Source organism: Neoarius graeffei, chromosome 19, assembly GCF_027579695.1.
Source record: "Neoarius graeffei isolate fNeoGra1 chromosome 19, fNeoGra1.pri, whole genome shotgun sequence".
Taxonomy (NCBI): domain Eukaryota; kingdom Metazoa; phylum Chordata; class Actinopteri; order Siluriformes; family Ariidae; genus Neoarius; species Neoarius graeffei.
This window is the reverse complement of record NC_083587.1, coordinates 29,358,788-29,375,512: the sequence shown is the minus strand read 5'-3', so window position 1 is coordinate 29,375,512 and position 16,725 is coordinate 29,358,788. Positions and strand designations below refer to the sequence as shown.

General features: G+C 39.1%; 1 protein-coding gene across 5 annotated transcripts in view; it reads left to right on the top strand.

Moving 5' to 3' along the window:
• eya1 (EYA transcriptional coactivator and phosphatase 1) overlaps positions 1-16,725 on the top strand; it is a 76,811-nt gene that overhangs the window by 24,507 nt on the left and 35,579 nt on the right. For 3 of the 5 annotated variants that reach the window (XM_060899965.1, XM_060899963.1, XM_060899964.1), the window contains exons 6-8: positions 2,081-2,209; positions 11,339-11,421; positions 15,690-15,876. In XM_060899965.1, coding sequence (XP_060755948.1) covers positions 2,081-2,209; positions 11,339-11,421; positions 15,690-15,876 — 399 coding nt within the window. The remainder of the gene's footprint in view (positions 1-2,080; positions 2,210-11,338; positions 11,422-15,689; positions 15,877-16,725) is intronic. The other 2 variants (XM_060899967.1, XM_060899966.1) reach the window with 1 other exon arrangement.

The window sequence follows — 16,725 nt, the reverse complement described above, 5'->3', positions numbered from 1 at the left end:
ACTTAGTCTGTTAACAACAAGATTTGGTTGCTAAGCAAAATAACAGACAAAGATACAATGGACAAAACAATGGCTGTCGTGCAACAGTTTTATTGGTTTGAAACTTGGCACATTCATAGAGAATCAAAGCATTATGCCAGAGTCACGGTTGTGTCTGACTTCAAACATAGCTCAGCCAATCAGGTTTGAACTGAGCCGATCTGTTTTGAAAAAGAAATTTAGCTATCAAAAGCAAAGAAGCTTTGGCTGTTTGTATATGACTGTTGGTATATGACGTATTGCTAACTCAAATACGTCATATACCAAAATAATGGATTTCCAACAAATCATTGTGTCATGACATCACAGTCCCAAGCTCTATTGAACCAAAAGCTTGGATTCTCACTGCATCCTATAGAATGAAACGTTGTTCACATTTTAATCCTTGCGCACTCCTTGGCAATACTCTACCGCACTGACGCGACCAGCTCTTCAGAGTTCATGGCAATACAAAAATAATTAACACTTACTTTTAAAACTCCTCCAAACATATGCAGCAGCGATACACCGAGCTCTACACTGATCACTGAGATAAGATTAGTGCTGATGATGCTTTTTTTATCTACTAAATACTTGCTAGCCTGTGCTTTTATTTCTAAACTGTTTCTTTTGTGCTAGATCGAAAGATGGATGAGATTAAACAAGCAAAGCAAAATAAAACAATTTAGATGGTCGATGGAAGAATAGAGCTTAATTTGTACTTGTGATGGAGGATACTTAATATGCATTTGGCATTACAATAGCGTTATGAGAAGTAAAATGCCAGAAAAACCCTCCCAAAACTGAAGCATAATTCAAGATGTGTGTGGCACAGATCCAGCTTTACCTCCCGCAGTCCAAAAACATGTGGATTAGGTCAACTGGTTACTCTAAATTGCCCATAGGTGTGAATGCGAGTGTGAATGGTTGTTTGTCTTTGTGTTAGTCATGTGATAGATTGGAGACCTGCCCAGGGTGTAGCCCACCTCAAAACTTGAAGTCAGCTGGGATTGGCTCCCGCTCACCCGGGACCCTGATGGATAAACGCGATAGATAATAGATGTATGGTTGGTTGGATGAATGGTTGGATGGATGGATGGATAATTTGAGATCTTTGAGGGGAAGTGAAGCGTAAGTAAATGCAGTATGTAAAATGTGTGGAAATCTTTTAACAAATTAAATTTTCACATTGCAATAACTGAACTCATCCCAGTTTACATTATATTATCACAATAGTTTATTGGAAAAAAAATATGACAAGTGTGTTTGCCATGTTTTTCAACACCTGCCTGCAAAGAAAGTTGGTGCCATGGGATTAGCTTCTCAAATATCCAAAAGAAACTGTTTTTATGCCATCATGTCAACAGAACAGACTTGTCCAGCAATGCTGCCTACCTAGGCTGCCTTGTCCCAAATACTGTAGGACAACCGTAGTGCCCTTGCTGGCGATGTGCATGTAGCATGATGGTTTTTGAATAATTGATTATCAGCGTTCCTTAGGAGTTAATGATAGTAATAAACTTTTAAATGGGTTCTTCTTGGAACCCTCTCTGAATGGGAAACCTGCTGGTTTAGGGCTTTAATGTTCCCCCAGATGAACAAACCGAACCTCTAGCGCACTAGATTTAATTTTGGCTTCTAAGATAATGTAGTCATTTTAAGCTGGTGAAATAAAAGTTTTGTTTTATCAGGAATTGTTTACATAAGGAATAAAACTCAATGGGAAGTGCTATTATAAAAAAGTGAAAATAAAATAATCCGCGCTAGCATGATGTAATGCCTTTATTATCCATGAAAGCTGCTGTTACAGAAAATTAATCAACACCTTCTCGCCAATCAGATTCAACAATTCAACAACGCTGTGGGATGAAGTATTCTGATCATTCTTCGGTTAAAGTAAAAAAGGAATTTTAAAAGAAAAGTTGCTTCTGTATTGCTTTAAAAACTAAACACACTCTCAATTATGGATCACTAAATAGATAGATATTAATACTTTTTTAAATATGTAACTTGTGAAATTAAGGACTATGCGTCACTGTTCTGGTGTCACTAACTGATTTAGGTCCATTGTGGGCAGGAATCAAGACGGAAAGTCAAGCTCAGTCTCCAGGACAGAGCAGCTTCCTCAGTTACAGCTCCAGCTTCTCAACACCGCAGACGGGACAAGCGCCCTACAGCTACCAGATGCAAGGTCGGAGTCTGCTTCTGCTTCTTCTCCTGCTTCTTCTTCTCCTTCTTCTTCTCCTTTTCTTGTTCCTGCCTTAATGGAAAAGACCTGTGGTTTCTCAGTTCAGTCCAAATGTGTCAATTAATCAAATGAAATCACTTGATTTGTTATTTGAACACATGCTTGCAGACAGAAACAGATTCACACAGACACATGCAGCAATTTTTTCCCATGCATTTTTCTGATGGGTTTCATCAGCCTTAACTGCATTTTGATCATCATGCTCAAATATAACATCAGGATTCAGTTTATTTATCCCTGTAATGTTTTTATTTCCAAGCAGTAGAAAGAAAGTAGCACTCTTTCATTGACTCTCACTCATCCAGATGCTAACTCAGTAATCGTGTCTTTCTTCGTTCTTCGTACACGACATGAGGTTAATTTTGTTGAAAATAAAGTCCATCTGGACTCCATTGCACGCTCCCGCGACAAGAAAACAAAACCTCTGCTGCAAAAAAGAGCAAACGAAGCCGCAATTGAAAAGTCACTGTCTCCTCTTGAGGGAAATATTAAGTGAAGCACAACAAATAAGTGCTGGAGTGTGTATTTAGGAATGAAGGGGGGAGTTGGGGTGGTGGTGGTGGAGGTTTTTGCCCTAGGAAGGGTGGGGTGTTGGGTGACCAGGCCCTTTTCCCCAGCATGAGGCAATTCTTCATGGACAGGAGGGAGTTCAAATCGGCTTTCATGTTGCTCCACACTCCATCCAGAGTCAACGTCTATCCCTTTTATGACTTTTTAAACTGTAGGTTTTGCTAATTCGGTGTGCAATGGGAATCTGCAGTCTGAGGAGAAAGTTCACGGTTGGGTTGGAAAAGTCCACTCCACCCCCACCCAAAAAGGGAGAAAGAAAAATGAAGACTTTGCCACATTTTTATTGAGATGTCTAGCATCTAGATAGAAAGATAAGCTCTGCTGAGAATCAAGAAATATATTTTAAACCAATCAGACCCCAAGCAAAGTCAACTAGCCAATGTTTTGCTGTAGATCCTTGTTCAATTTTATTTAGCACTATCCCTGTTCCTGCTAACTCAGGAGTCTGATGCGCTTTATATGAAGTCTGCAGAAGAGAAAAATACTTTTATTGAACCGCCTGCTTTGAGATCAATGCTAAACTTCCCATCAGTGATTGAAGGTGATTAAAATTATATGTTTAACATTGCTTGAATTAAAACCCATTCTTTTCATACCCAATTTTGTCAGTAATTTGAATGGATTTTTGGTTTAAAGTCTAACATTTTACATTTACCGTAAACACACGAATGAAATTTGAATTCCATTAGTTTGAATTGCAACTGCCAACTTATGATGTCATAAGGGCCCGGTCCCACAACACCTATAACTATACCTATAACCACTATAATTATACCTATAACTACTATAACTATACCAATAACTACTATAACTACACCTATAACTACAACTATGACAATACCTGTGCCTGAATTTAGCTCCAGTTTGGCGCAGTCACACCACAACTATAATCCTGACTATAATATCGCTTGGTCCTGACACTCAGGTAAATAAATGCATACAACTTCGGAATAGTAATGGAAGTTTTTCACAAGTAGTAGTGCATTATTCTGGGTCATGCTGTGAAGCTTAGACTCCAAAACAACCCATGCACACACTCCGGTGGTTGACAATATAACATACAAAATTACAAAATATGGAGTGGTTACGGATTTTAATATGGATGCTTCATGGATGCTAATAATTAACGGATTGGTTGCAGACGTTTCAGCATATTACAGATTGGTTACCGATTTCATACGGATGAAGCATCACGGATAAAAAATTAAGAAATCTAGAACAATTAAATGTTTGGACTGCCGGAGTTCCTAATTAAACTATCTTACCTGCATTTATGTGTTTACTTTATTAATTTACTATTGATATTTCACAGAAAATATCACATATCCATGAATAAAAGATCCATGCTTTGTATTATATTTTTTATTTTCCGTGAATCCGTATTCCATGACTTCGCATCCGTGGTCCCATTGACCTTCATCTCCGCTTTAACCATAATGGGTTTCGTGAGGGTAGATCAACCATTAGCCATATTCTTGCCCTGCGTCGTATCCTTGAGGAAGTGCGAAAAAACAACCTCCCTGCAGTACTGGCATTCCTAGACTTCAGAAAGGCCTTCGACTCAATCCATCGTGACACTATGTTTAAGATCTTGAAGGCTTACGGTATTCCACCAAGGCTGCTTAATGCCATCAAGGCGATGTATACTAACACACGCGCCAGGGTCATCACGGCAGATGGAGAGTCCAATGAATTTGAGATCATCCAAGGTGTACTCCAGGGTGACACATTGGCACCATTCCTATTTGTCATCATTCTGGACTACGCCCTTCGCAAAGCCATCACTGGGAGAGAGGCGGAACTTGGTACCACATTAACTCCGCGCAGGTTGCGCAGGCACCCGGCAAAGGTGCTTGCAGATCTCGAATATGCCGACGACATTGTTCTACTATCTAACGATGTCTTACAGGCTCAGAGACTGCTGACGCTTGTGGAGGAGGAGTGTCGCCAGATCGGACTCACTGTCAATGAGCAGAAGACCAAAGTGATGTCTTTCAATGTCCCCACAACTCCTCTAGTGACGACAAATGGCAGCCCTTTGGAGGAAGTAGCCGACTTCAAATACCTAGGCTCCTGGGTCAGCTCCACGAGTCGTGATATGAAGGTGCGCAAGGCACTCGCTTGGAGAGCCCTAAACAATATGAAGGCTGTCTGGAAATCAAGCATGCCACAAGATCTCAAGATCAAACTCTTCCGTGCCACAGTGGAACCCATACTTCTATATGGAAGCGAGTGCTGGGCACTGAATACATCCCTTCAGAAGTCGCTGGATGGCTCATACACCCGCATGTTGCGAGTTGTATGACTGGCAGGACCATATCTCCAACAAAGTCCTATATGGCGACCTGCCCAAGATCACAGACAAGGTTGCCTGGCGCAGGCTTGGCCTTGCAGGCCACTGTTTCCGCCACAGCGATCTGCCAGCAAGCCATCTACTAGTTTTGTGGGAGCCAACCCACGGCTCTCGCCGGCCTGGACGCCCAGTAACAACATTCTTGGACACTTTGAAGGGGGACGCAGGGGCGGCCGACATTGCCGAGCTAGCCAACTGTATGCTGGATCGTGAGAATTGGACAGCTAGGTGTGCAGCTCGGCTGAGGCCGCCCTGATGATGATGATGACTTCATGATGCAACAAGGATGTACAAAGATGCCCGGGGAAACTAGCATGTGCTCAGACAATGTCACATGTGAACAGTTATCTGATTGGTCAGATGTTTTATTGGATCAGGTCCAGGCCTGGAAAAATCGCTCCAGAAGCAATCTCACCAATACGGATAAACCCAGGCCTGGGCTATAGGTATCGTTATTGGTCTGGTGCGACCACCAACCACATAAACTGCAGGGGACCGATTTATTTATAGTTATCATTATAGTTGTAGTTATATGTATAGTTATTGATATTGTGGGGCCGGGCCTTAATGCCTTTTGCGGCAGCTGACCAATCAGCAGCTTTGTTCTGAAACTTTAAAGTGCAGTATTTATTTCAGAAATGTAGCATTCCTGTTGTAGAAACATCAGGAACATGAGGTGATTTGGAAGGGAAAAGAAGAAAAATACAAAACTGGAAAAGATAACAATCCATCTTTTCTATTATTTCTCTAATTTCTGTCTTCTAAATAGTTGCGAAATGTTATGTAGCATTACCTACAGTACCCATTACTTTACTATGGAATTGTTCAAGTAATAACAGTGGACCTCATGTCTCATTTCATCTCATTATCTCTAGCCGCTTTATCCTGTTCTACAGGGTCGCAGGCAAGCTGGAGCCTATCCCAGCTGACTACGGGTGAAAGGCGGGGTACACCCTGGACAAGTCGCCAGGTCATCACAGGGCTGACACATAGACACAGACAACCATTCACACCTACGGTCAATTTAGAGTCACCAGTTAACCTAACCTGCATGTCTTTGGACTGTGGGGGAAACCGGAGCACCCAGAGGAAACCCACGTGGACACGGGGAGAACATGCAAACTCCGCACAGAAAGGCCCTCGCCGGCCACGGGGCTCGAACCCGGACCTTCTTGCTGTGAGGCAACAGCGCTAACCACTACACCACTGTGCCACCCTGGACCTCATGTGTCAAGCTTTATTCATAAAATGTTAATTCGTAGGATAATTTACACACACACACACACACACAAAAAAACTCAGTACTCATGGAAATCCCATAATTTCAGGGAAAACACATTCATATCCTTCTTCAAAGGAAACTCATTAATGTAAACCTCGATTGATTGGTTTCAAATCCTACAATTTTGCATGACTTATTAAGAACGTATATACGGATCACGTTGTCGAGTTTAAACAGCTTATTTTGCACAGCTAATTGCACACGAATTTAGTGATTTAGTGGTTCGAAAGAAAGCAATAAAAACAATGAATAAGACTGGCTTTTCATGTGCCACTGTGTAAAAGGAGGAAGTATGAGTGTTTGAAGTAGCTACAGTGGCTGAGCTGCATTATTGGAGTTTAGTCACTGTTTTATTGTTTTTGATGGAGTTTTGCGGGTGTCATGAGATGCAAATCAGCTGTGCCATGAACATGCTTGGTAATTTACAGCCAATTGATCTTTATCAGCGTGTACATATGAGTACAAAGAAAATCAGAGTTACCAAAATGTTATGAAGTTCAGTCTGGTCTATGAAAACATTTACACACAAGATTCCTGATAAAAGAGGCACATTATTAGTAGGGTTATTGCGTATTTCCTTATCGAGGTATGCCTTCATACTAATATACTATATCATCTGGCTGCTAATCTAAACATGGTGTCCTTTGAATAGAGTTAGACAGTTAATGTGTCTTTTTGGCGTAAAGGTAGTGATGTTGAACTTGCATTGCCCTGCTTGATATTTCTTATGCTTTAGAAGTAATGGGGACTTTCCTGTTGACCATAATACAAAAGGTTGTGGGTTTTTTTTTAACGAAAATGTTGGAGAAATACACAGCAAATGAATCTCCATGGCACATTGAGAGAGAGAGAGAGAGAGAGAGAGAGAGGAACAGCTGTTCATTAGCTTAGAGCCTGTTGATATTAGTTAAACCGGCCACAATGGGAACCAACTTCCTGGGAAAATATTTTCACCGTGACACGCTGTCAGAGAGAATGTTAGAGAGACATGTTGCAACGTTTACTCTCACTCTCGCATGTTTTGGTGATGTGTCTCTTCAGACTGTAATGGCATTTTGACGTCAACAGAATAAATGTGCATAAAAATATTAGAACACGAGTCTGATCTGAACTATATCATCATCTGGATAACTTCTGACAAACAGAAGTGACTGGGAACCATATCAGATCTGTGTCAATCAAACGTCCTAATTAGAATATTAGGCCACACCCACATGCTTTCTAGAAGGCATCACAGCAAAAAGAGGATTGTTATGTGGCGTGATTTTACTAGACGTCTGATATAACACTCACGCTTGGTGTACACTACCGTTCAAAAGTTTGGGGTCACCCAGACAATATTTGTGTTTTCCATGAAAAGTCACACTTTTATTTACCACCATAAGCTGTAAAATGAATAGAAAATATAGTCAAGACATTTTTCTGGCCATTTTGAGCATTTAATCGACCCCACAAATGTGATGCTCCAGAAACTCAATCTGCTCAAAGGAAGGTCAGTTTTATAGCTTCTCTAAAGAGCTCAACTGTTTTCAGCTGCGCTAACATGATTGTACAAGGGTTTTCTAATCATCCATTAGCCTTCTGAGGCAATGAGCAAACACATTGTACCATTAGAACACTGGAGTGAGAGTTGCTGGAAATGGGCCTCTATACACCTATGGAGATATTGCACCAAAAACCACACATTTGCAGCTAGAATAGTCATTTACCACATTAGCAATGTATAGAGTGGATTTCTGATTAGTTTAAAGTGATCTTCATTGAAAAGAACAGTGCTTTTCTTTCAAAAATAAGGACATTTCAAAGTGACCCCAAACTTTTGAACCATAGTGTATATCGTACAAATATATTGTAAATTTTACTCCCTGATTTCACATAACTCAAACATGTAAGCACAAGAATTCATACCCAAATTTACACACCTATTTATTATGTATAATCTTCAGATTGCCTCTATATAGAGTGCTTTTAATGAAGTGCTTCCTGATCCAAGTGAAGTGATGACAGATTTGTGTAGTCATCAACCTTTCAGTAGTTTACACACAACACTGGGACTGTTTCTGCCATTGGTAAGGTGATAATTGATTTTCTTTTTTTCTTTTTTCTTTTCAAGGACCATCCTCCCATTTAACCCTCCTTTCTTCCTTCACCTCTTTCTTTTCAAACTCAGCCAAGATAAAATCGCTGATAAGGCAGAGGAAAGACATAAAGACACTGTTAGTCATATCCCTCATCTCACACAACCATCACATGCTTCACACTTCAGTTTTAGCCTAAAGCAATGCGACTTTCACGCATCAGAGTTTTCTTTTCATGTGAAAGATGCTATCACACATCTCAGCCAAGGAATCACCAAAATACTAGTGCAAGTTATTTTATTTTCACTTTTCAGATTGCAAGCATTCATCATCTGAAGCTGTGAACATTTATCAACTCATATCGCTCTAATACATGCATGTGAAGTATTGAAATAAGAAGTGCATTATTTAAATCATAAATGCTTATCAGTTATTTTAGCACCTGGCACTGGTGAATGAAAATCAGACATTTTATGATAAAAAAATATATAGGAACGATATCAGGCACTGTATTTGTATGTGGACGTGATATTGCATGTATAGAGAGCTTTAAAGGTGCCATAAGCATTTTTTGTTTGTTTGTTTTTGTAATACTGGTTTCCTCACATTCTGACAGGTTACATAAGAGATCAATTCAAAATAAAAATTCTGGTTTCTACGACACACCATGTTCTTAAAACTGGAGAAAAACAAATGGTGTGGGTCACCAAAATACATCCAATCAGGACAGTGAAGTGAATACACACAGATATTGTGTGCTAAATAGATACATATTCGGATAGGAATAGGAGGTGCACCATTTCTTTTTCTTCTTCTTTTTCGTTTACAAATTTCACAGGGCATCTGATTGAGAATAGGAGTGCATCAGATTTGACATGCCAAAGTACACAACAAAAAATCACGTGAAGTTTTTTTTTTTTTTTAAACGTTCATGTGGTTTTTGACCACACCCACTGCAGGCTTAAATCCAAATATCGATACGGATATTTGGAGCGCTAGACAGATCCAGATAGTGGAATTCCATTAACTCTTTACCCCTTAAAGCAGTTGCTACAGCCACCCTTGTATATGTATATACTTTTCACCCTTAGAACATATTTACAAGAAAAAAAGTCTAAAGACAAGGTTTTGACAAGGTTTTAGACAAGGCGTCATATGTTGTCATTATGGGATATACACAGGATCGTCATATGTCATCATTAACGGGTAAAGAGTTAAACTCCTACAGTCTTTACTGAATGCCAAAAATCTTGCGCTAGCATTTTGGTGTTTTTGGTTACCAGGTTTTGGGGCATACCGGTAGCTTAAGGGGACACACTGGGGGAAGGGAATCCATTTGTTTTAACCTCCTAGGGCTTAGTGGTCACATGCGTGGACAGCACTTTATGGAAATTCGGAACAAGAATCCACATATGTGGACATACTTTTTCTCTAAAAGTACATCTTATCAAAAGATGATGCTTAGTTTTTATTCTAATCAGGTTCTAATAAGGGCGGCACGGTGGTGTAGTGGTTAGCGCTGTCGCCTCACAGCAAGAAGGTCCTGGGTTCGGGGCCGGCGAGGGCCTTTCTGTGTGGAGTTTGCATGTTCTCCCCGTGTCCGCGTGGGTTTCCTCCGGGTGCTCCGGTTTCCCCCACAGTCCAAAGACATGCAGGTTAGGTTAACTGGTGACTCTAAATTGACCGTAGGTGTGAATGTGAGTGTGAATGGTTGTCTGCGTCTATGTGTCAGCCCTGTGATGACCTGGCGACTTGTCCAGGGTGTACCCCGCCTTTCGCCCGTAGTCAGTTGGGATAGGCTCCAGCTTGCCTGCGACCCTGTAGAAGGATAAAGCGGCTAGAGATAATGAGATGAGATGAGGTTCTAATAAGCCCAAATAGCAAAGAGAAATAAAAAATGCATGTAAAAAAACAGCTTGGGCCTTAGGAGGTTAAAGCCAAGAGCCTTCAAGATAATGGAGTGTAGCTTTAAAGGCAGGATAAGTAACATTAGGTAATTTTAAAAACCTTGTTTGTTATATTTCTTGAAATTCTCTTTACATCATCACAGCAACGAATAAATCAAATGCTCTGACAATAAAATGAAGAAAGGGCCGTCATCTGTGGCAGTCGCAGGGCTGTAAGAAGCCCGTATAATCATTTCAGCCTACCTGCCTGCATACCTGCGCACACATTGCGCATGACCGGAGTCTTCCACAAGGCTAGGCAAACGTTTTGCAGACATATTGCTAAAACTAGCGAGCTAGTCGACAGCTATGAGTGCTAAGAACAGCCATGCTCAGTGTTTACATTCATTATGAGAATGTTAGGTGTTTTCTTACATGTGAACAAGACATGAGGTAGTTGGATATGACAATGATGCACTACGCCCTTCCGCCCAACTCTCTCTCTCTCTCTCTCTCTCTCTCTCTCTCTCTCTCTCTCTTTCTGTGGTGGACTCGTGCTCCAGCAGTAATCAGGCAGTGCGCGTTCATGTGTTTTGGATGAGTGGCTTTGATGGGGGGGGATTTTTTGGTTGGATATTTTTAAAAGCTAGCTTACTCTCGCTGTTTCTAAAATGACCTTTAATTTCAAACAAAGAAAAAGTAAAGTTTAGTTTTGCATTAAAATATGAATATAATTTGAAATAAACAGGTTAAAAGATGTGAGTTTTTCATAGTAAGATTGATACTTGTATGGAAATGCTCAAATCCACGTCAACTATTCCATCAATTGAAACTATAACACACTTACACACACAACTCACACACACACTCAACAAGTCACGGTTATGTGTCTTGCTTTTACAGGAGGCAGTTTTACAACGACATCAGGACTGTACGCAGGAAGCAATTCCCTCACAAACTCGACTGGATTTAACAACACACAACAGGTAGCTGTAATCCACTTTCCCTTCCTTCAGCTGTTGTAAATGTATTTCCTTTAGCGCTTGGCTTCACCTATCCGAAGCCATTGCATGTCTGCATATGGAAGCCTTTACAAAACATATGTACACTTGCGTATTATCCACACGATATGAGCACAACAGTGCACATCACACCAGGTAGCCCAACTCGTTTTTTACTACTTTCACTGCTGTAAATGGATTTCCTTTATCTTTTAGTATCAGCTGTTGCATGTAGCATAACACAAAGTAGATTTCTGGAAATGTTTATAAAGCATCTGTGTACTTACAAGCTTTTTACAACACTCCAGTCAAGCCATAATCCATTTCATCAGACTTTGACTGCTTCATAAATGATCAACAAATGGTTACCTATTATAATTTGGCTATTAGCTTCGCTTCTGTAAATTCATCGATGTTACTGTAGCGTACACAAAATATAGCCATTTGAAGGAACAGGTTCGGCCAAAACGTACAGCTTACCCCAAGACAAGATTCTTGTTTGAAGGTTTTTTTTTAAGTTTTATCTTTTGCATTGCAGCTACAAGGCTAATGTAGCTAACATGTAAATAAAGCTCACGTCATCTCGCATATAAACACAACAAACAGGAGGCAGCTTTAAACAGCTTTGATGTTATTTTTCCATCATAAACAGCGCACGTTGATAGCGTATCTTCTTTAAAGGTTAGCGTCAGCCGTAGCATGTCAGCATATGTGAACCGGATTTCTGGAAACCTTTCTCAAACATCTGTATCTTTTAAATCTTATCCACATGATAGGAATTACTTCAGAATGTCTAGCCTGCTACAGACAAGGATTACCTCTGTGATATTCTCACATACACACTACACCATGAGGGTAAAAAAAGAAGACAAAAGACAGATAGCGTCCCAGATGTAGCACATGACAGACATGTGTTCACGTTTACATATTTGAGAATCTATGTGAGGAAGTAACGGTGTTTGTAGTGTTTCAATCCTATATATCATGTTACAGTCATGCACTGTGTGTGTGTGTGTGTGTGTGTGTGTGTGTGTGTGTGTGTGTGTGTGTTTTCCACTGCTATGAATACAAAGTACATAAATTGAGTTCATGTTTATATATTGTGGTTTATATTCAGTATAATATCATTTTCTGTGTAGAATAACACTCTTTTTCCACAGACATAATGTAAAACATTTTTAGAACTGGTTTTAAACATTAAAAACAAACAACAACAATGGAAATAGATTGGAATGGAATTAGATTCTAAATTATTTTCAGTTTTACTCATCAATTCACAGGTAGTAGCTCTTCCCTGAAACTAACAGTAGCTAATAATAGCTAAGACATACCTACAGTTGCTAGGAGCAGCTAATAGCATAATAGCAGCTAGCACTTGTCGCTTACTGATGCTAACAGTTGCTAATAGCAAACTAACACCTGGAATGTACAGTAGCATTTTATATATATATCTCATCTCATTATCTCTAGCCGCTTTATCCTGTTCTACAGGGTCACAGGCAAGCTGGAGCCTATCCCAGCTGACTACGGGCGAAAGGCGGGGTACACCCTGGACAAGTCGCCAGGTCATCACAGGGCTGACACATAGACACAGACAACCATTCACACCTACGGTCAATTTAGAGTCACCAGTTAACCTAACCTGCATGTCTTTGGACTGTGGGGGAAACCGGAGCACCCGGAGGAAATCCACGCGGACACGGGGAGAACATGCAAACTCCACACAGAAAGGCCCTCGTCGGCCACGGGGCTCGAACCCAGACCTTCTTGCTGTGAGGCGACAGCGCTAACCACTACACCACCGTTCCACCTTATAATAGTTGCAAAAATGTGGTGTTAATAGTGTAGCTAACAATAGCTAAAACCTGTAGTTTCTAGTAAATCACCATAGAAGAGCTAATTATAATTAAATCCATAAGTGAAGTGATGTAACCTAATAGTAGGTTATAGTAGCTAATACCTGGAGCCAGCACTTGCTGAAAGTATTCAATAGCAGATATAATTTGGAGGTTATTGTAGATAACAGTGCTTAGTAATTGTCAGCTACTCGTAATAGTAGCTAACACTTAGAACTTATAGTATCTAACAGTCATAGTTTCTAACACTTATAGTTACTAAATTTAATAGTAACGAACACATAACCTAGAGTAACTAACATTAATAGTAGCTAACAACTATCACTTATAGTAGTGAACAGTAATAGTAGCGAACACTTGTAGTAGCTAACACTTATAAATTTGAGTAGCTAATAGTAATAATAGCTAAAATTTAGAACTTGTAGTAGCTAACTGTAATAGTTTCTAACATTTATAATTACTAACATTAATAGTAACTAACACGTAACTTAGAGTAACTAACAGTAATAGTAGCTAACACTTATAAATTAGAGTAGCTAACACCTATAACTTATAGTAGTGAATAGTAATAGTATCCAACACTTAACTAAAATAAAGAAGCCAATAAGCCTTTATTTGTCACACATACATGCAAATACAGACTTAAGCAACACAGTGAAATGTAACCTCTGCATTTGACCCTTCTGAAGTAGTGAACACACACAGGCAAACACAAATGAGCAATGAGCACACACACATACTCAGAGCAGTGGGTAGCTATGCTACAGCACCCGGGGAACAGTTGGGGGTTAGGTGCCTTGCTCAAGGGTACTTCAGCCCAACCTTCTGTCCCATGTTAACCTAACCACATGTCTTTGGACTGTGGGAGCAACCGGAAGAACCCCACGCAGACACAGGGAGAACATGGAAATTCCACACAGAAAGGCCCCTGTCGGCCACTGGGCTCAAACCGAGAACCTTCTTGCTGTGAGGCGACAGTGTTAACCATTACAACACCGTGCTGTACTACTCTATAATTTAGAATAGCTAACAGTAATAGTAATGAACATTTATTAGAGTAGCTAACAGTGATACGGTAGTAACTAACATTTATATCTTAGAGTAGTGAAAAGTAATAGTAACTAACATTTATAACTTACAGTAGCTAAAAGTGATAGTAACTAAGATTTATAACTTAGAGTAGCAAACAGTGATAGTAACTAACATTTATAACTTAATGTAGTGAACAGTAATAGTAACCAACATTTATAACTTACTGTAGTGAACAGTAATAGTAACTAACATTTATAATTTAGAGTAGCAAACAGTAATAGTAACTAACATTTATAACTTAGAGTAGCGAACAATAATAGTAACTAACATTTATAACTTAGAGTAGCTATCAGTAATAGTAACTAACATTTATAACTTAGAGTAGCTAACAGTGATAGTAACTAACACTTATTACTTAGAGTAGCGAACAGTAATAGTAACTAACATTTATAACTTAGAGTAGCTAACAGTGATAGTAACTAACATTTATAACTTAGAGTAGTGAGCAGTAATAGTAACTAACATTTATAACTTAGAGTATCTAACAGTGATAGTAACTAACACATTACTTAGAGTAGCGAGCAGTTATAGTAACTAACATTTATAACTTAGAGTAGCTAACAGCAATAGTAACTAAAATGTATAACTTAGAGTAGCGAACAATAATAGTAACTAACATTTATAACTTAGAGTAGCTAGCAGTAATAGTAACTAACATTTATAACTTAGAGTAGCTAACAGCAATAGGAACTAGCATTTATAACTTAGAGTAGCTAACAGTGATAGTAACTAACATTTATAATTTAGAGTAGCTAACAGTGATAGTAACTAACATTTATAACTTAGAGTAGCAAACAGTAATAGTAACTAACATTTATAACTTAGAGTATTGAACAGTAATAGTAACTAACATTTATAACTTAGAGTAGCAAACAGTAATAGTAACTAACATTTATAAATTAGAGTAGCTAACAGCCATAGTAAATAACATTTATAACTTAGAGTAGCTAACAGCAATAGTAACTAACATTTATAACTTAGAGTAGCAAACAGTAATAGTAACTAACATTCATAACTTAGAGTAGCGAACAGTAATAGTAACTAACATTTATAACTTAGAGTAGCAATTTGCTGCAAACAGTAATAGTAACTAACATTTATAACTTAGAGTAGCGAACAGTAATAGTCGACAATCCCTGGATACAATTATGCTGTTCTATCAGTGTCAGTATATTAGATATTAATATGGTTGTCTTAGCCAATAAACTAGCTGTACTCTAACAGTGGCATTCGTAAATTTCATGTATTGGCCGAATTGAATGTACAGATCTTTCCCCACCCTTGTTTACGTGTTTGTGTGTTCAGGATTACCCGTCCTACCCTGCATTTGGCCAGGGTCAATATGCCCAGTATTACAACAGCAGTCCATACACGTCGCCCTACATGACCAGCAACAACACTAGTCCTACCACGCCGTCCACTACGGCCACGTACACACTGCAGGAGCCACCGTCCACCATCACCAGCCAGGCTCTGACTGACCAATCAGCAGGTGAGATACTAGCAACAACTGGTTGCTAATGAATAGCCTCATGGTTTTTAGCAACAATATTTACAGGTTGGCCATCAAAAAAAAAAAAGAAAAAAGGGAGGTGGAGAGGCCAAGTAACACTTTGTAAAAGCATTCTTTTCAGAAGTTACAATTTGATAATTGCTTTATATAGTGACTACTGAACTGACGCTAGCTGGCTTTGCACATCATGAAAGAGTAATTTGATTGTGAGTTAAAGATTACAACCAAATACAGTTGATATCAAAGCTCTGGCAGACATTTTGTTTAAAATCTCAGAGTGTGATTGTCGCTACGATATTTGTCTAAACGTGAGTAATAGGAGGATGGCATAGGATTCTGGAGCACCTACAAATATGGTAGTGCTAAAACGTAAATGAAACATGCTAATGAACAGAAAAATGTTATTATTTTGATTACCTCAAGCTAGCTTTGATGAAGGATTCTGTTTATGTGACTCCATTTTCTGCACCAACCCAGATTGATGACATAAGCAGAACATAGTCACAGGTCTACCGTCAGAAGATCTTCATCATATAATCTGACCTGGAGAACACAGTTTTTTTATAAGACATATAAAATTTAAGATTTTATTGTACAGTGTACAACCCCGATTCCAAAAAAGTTGGGACAAAGTACGAATTGTAAATAAAAACGGAATGCAATGATGTGGAAGTTTCAAAATTCCATATTTTATTCAGAATAGAACATAAATGACATATCAAATGTTTAAACTGAGAAAATGTATCATTTAAAGAGAAAAATTAGGTGATTTTAAATTTCATGACAACAACACATCTCAAAAAAGTTGGGACAAGGCCATGTTTACCA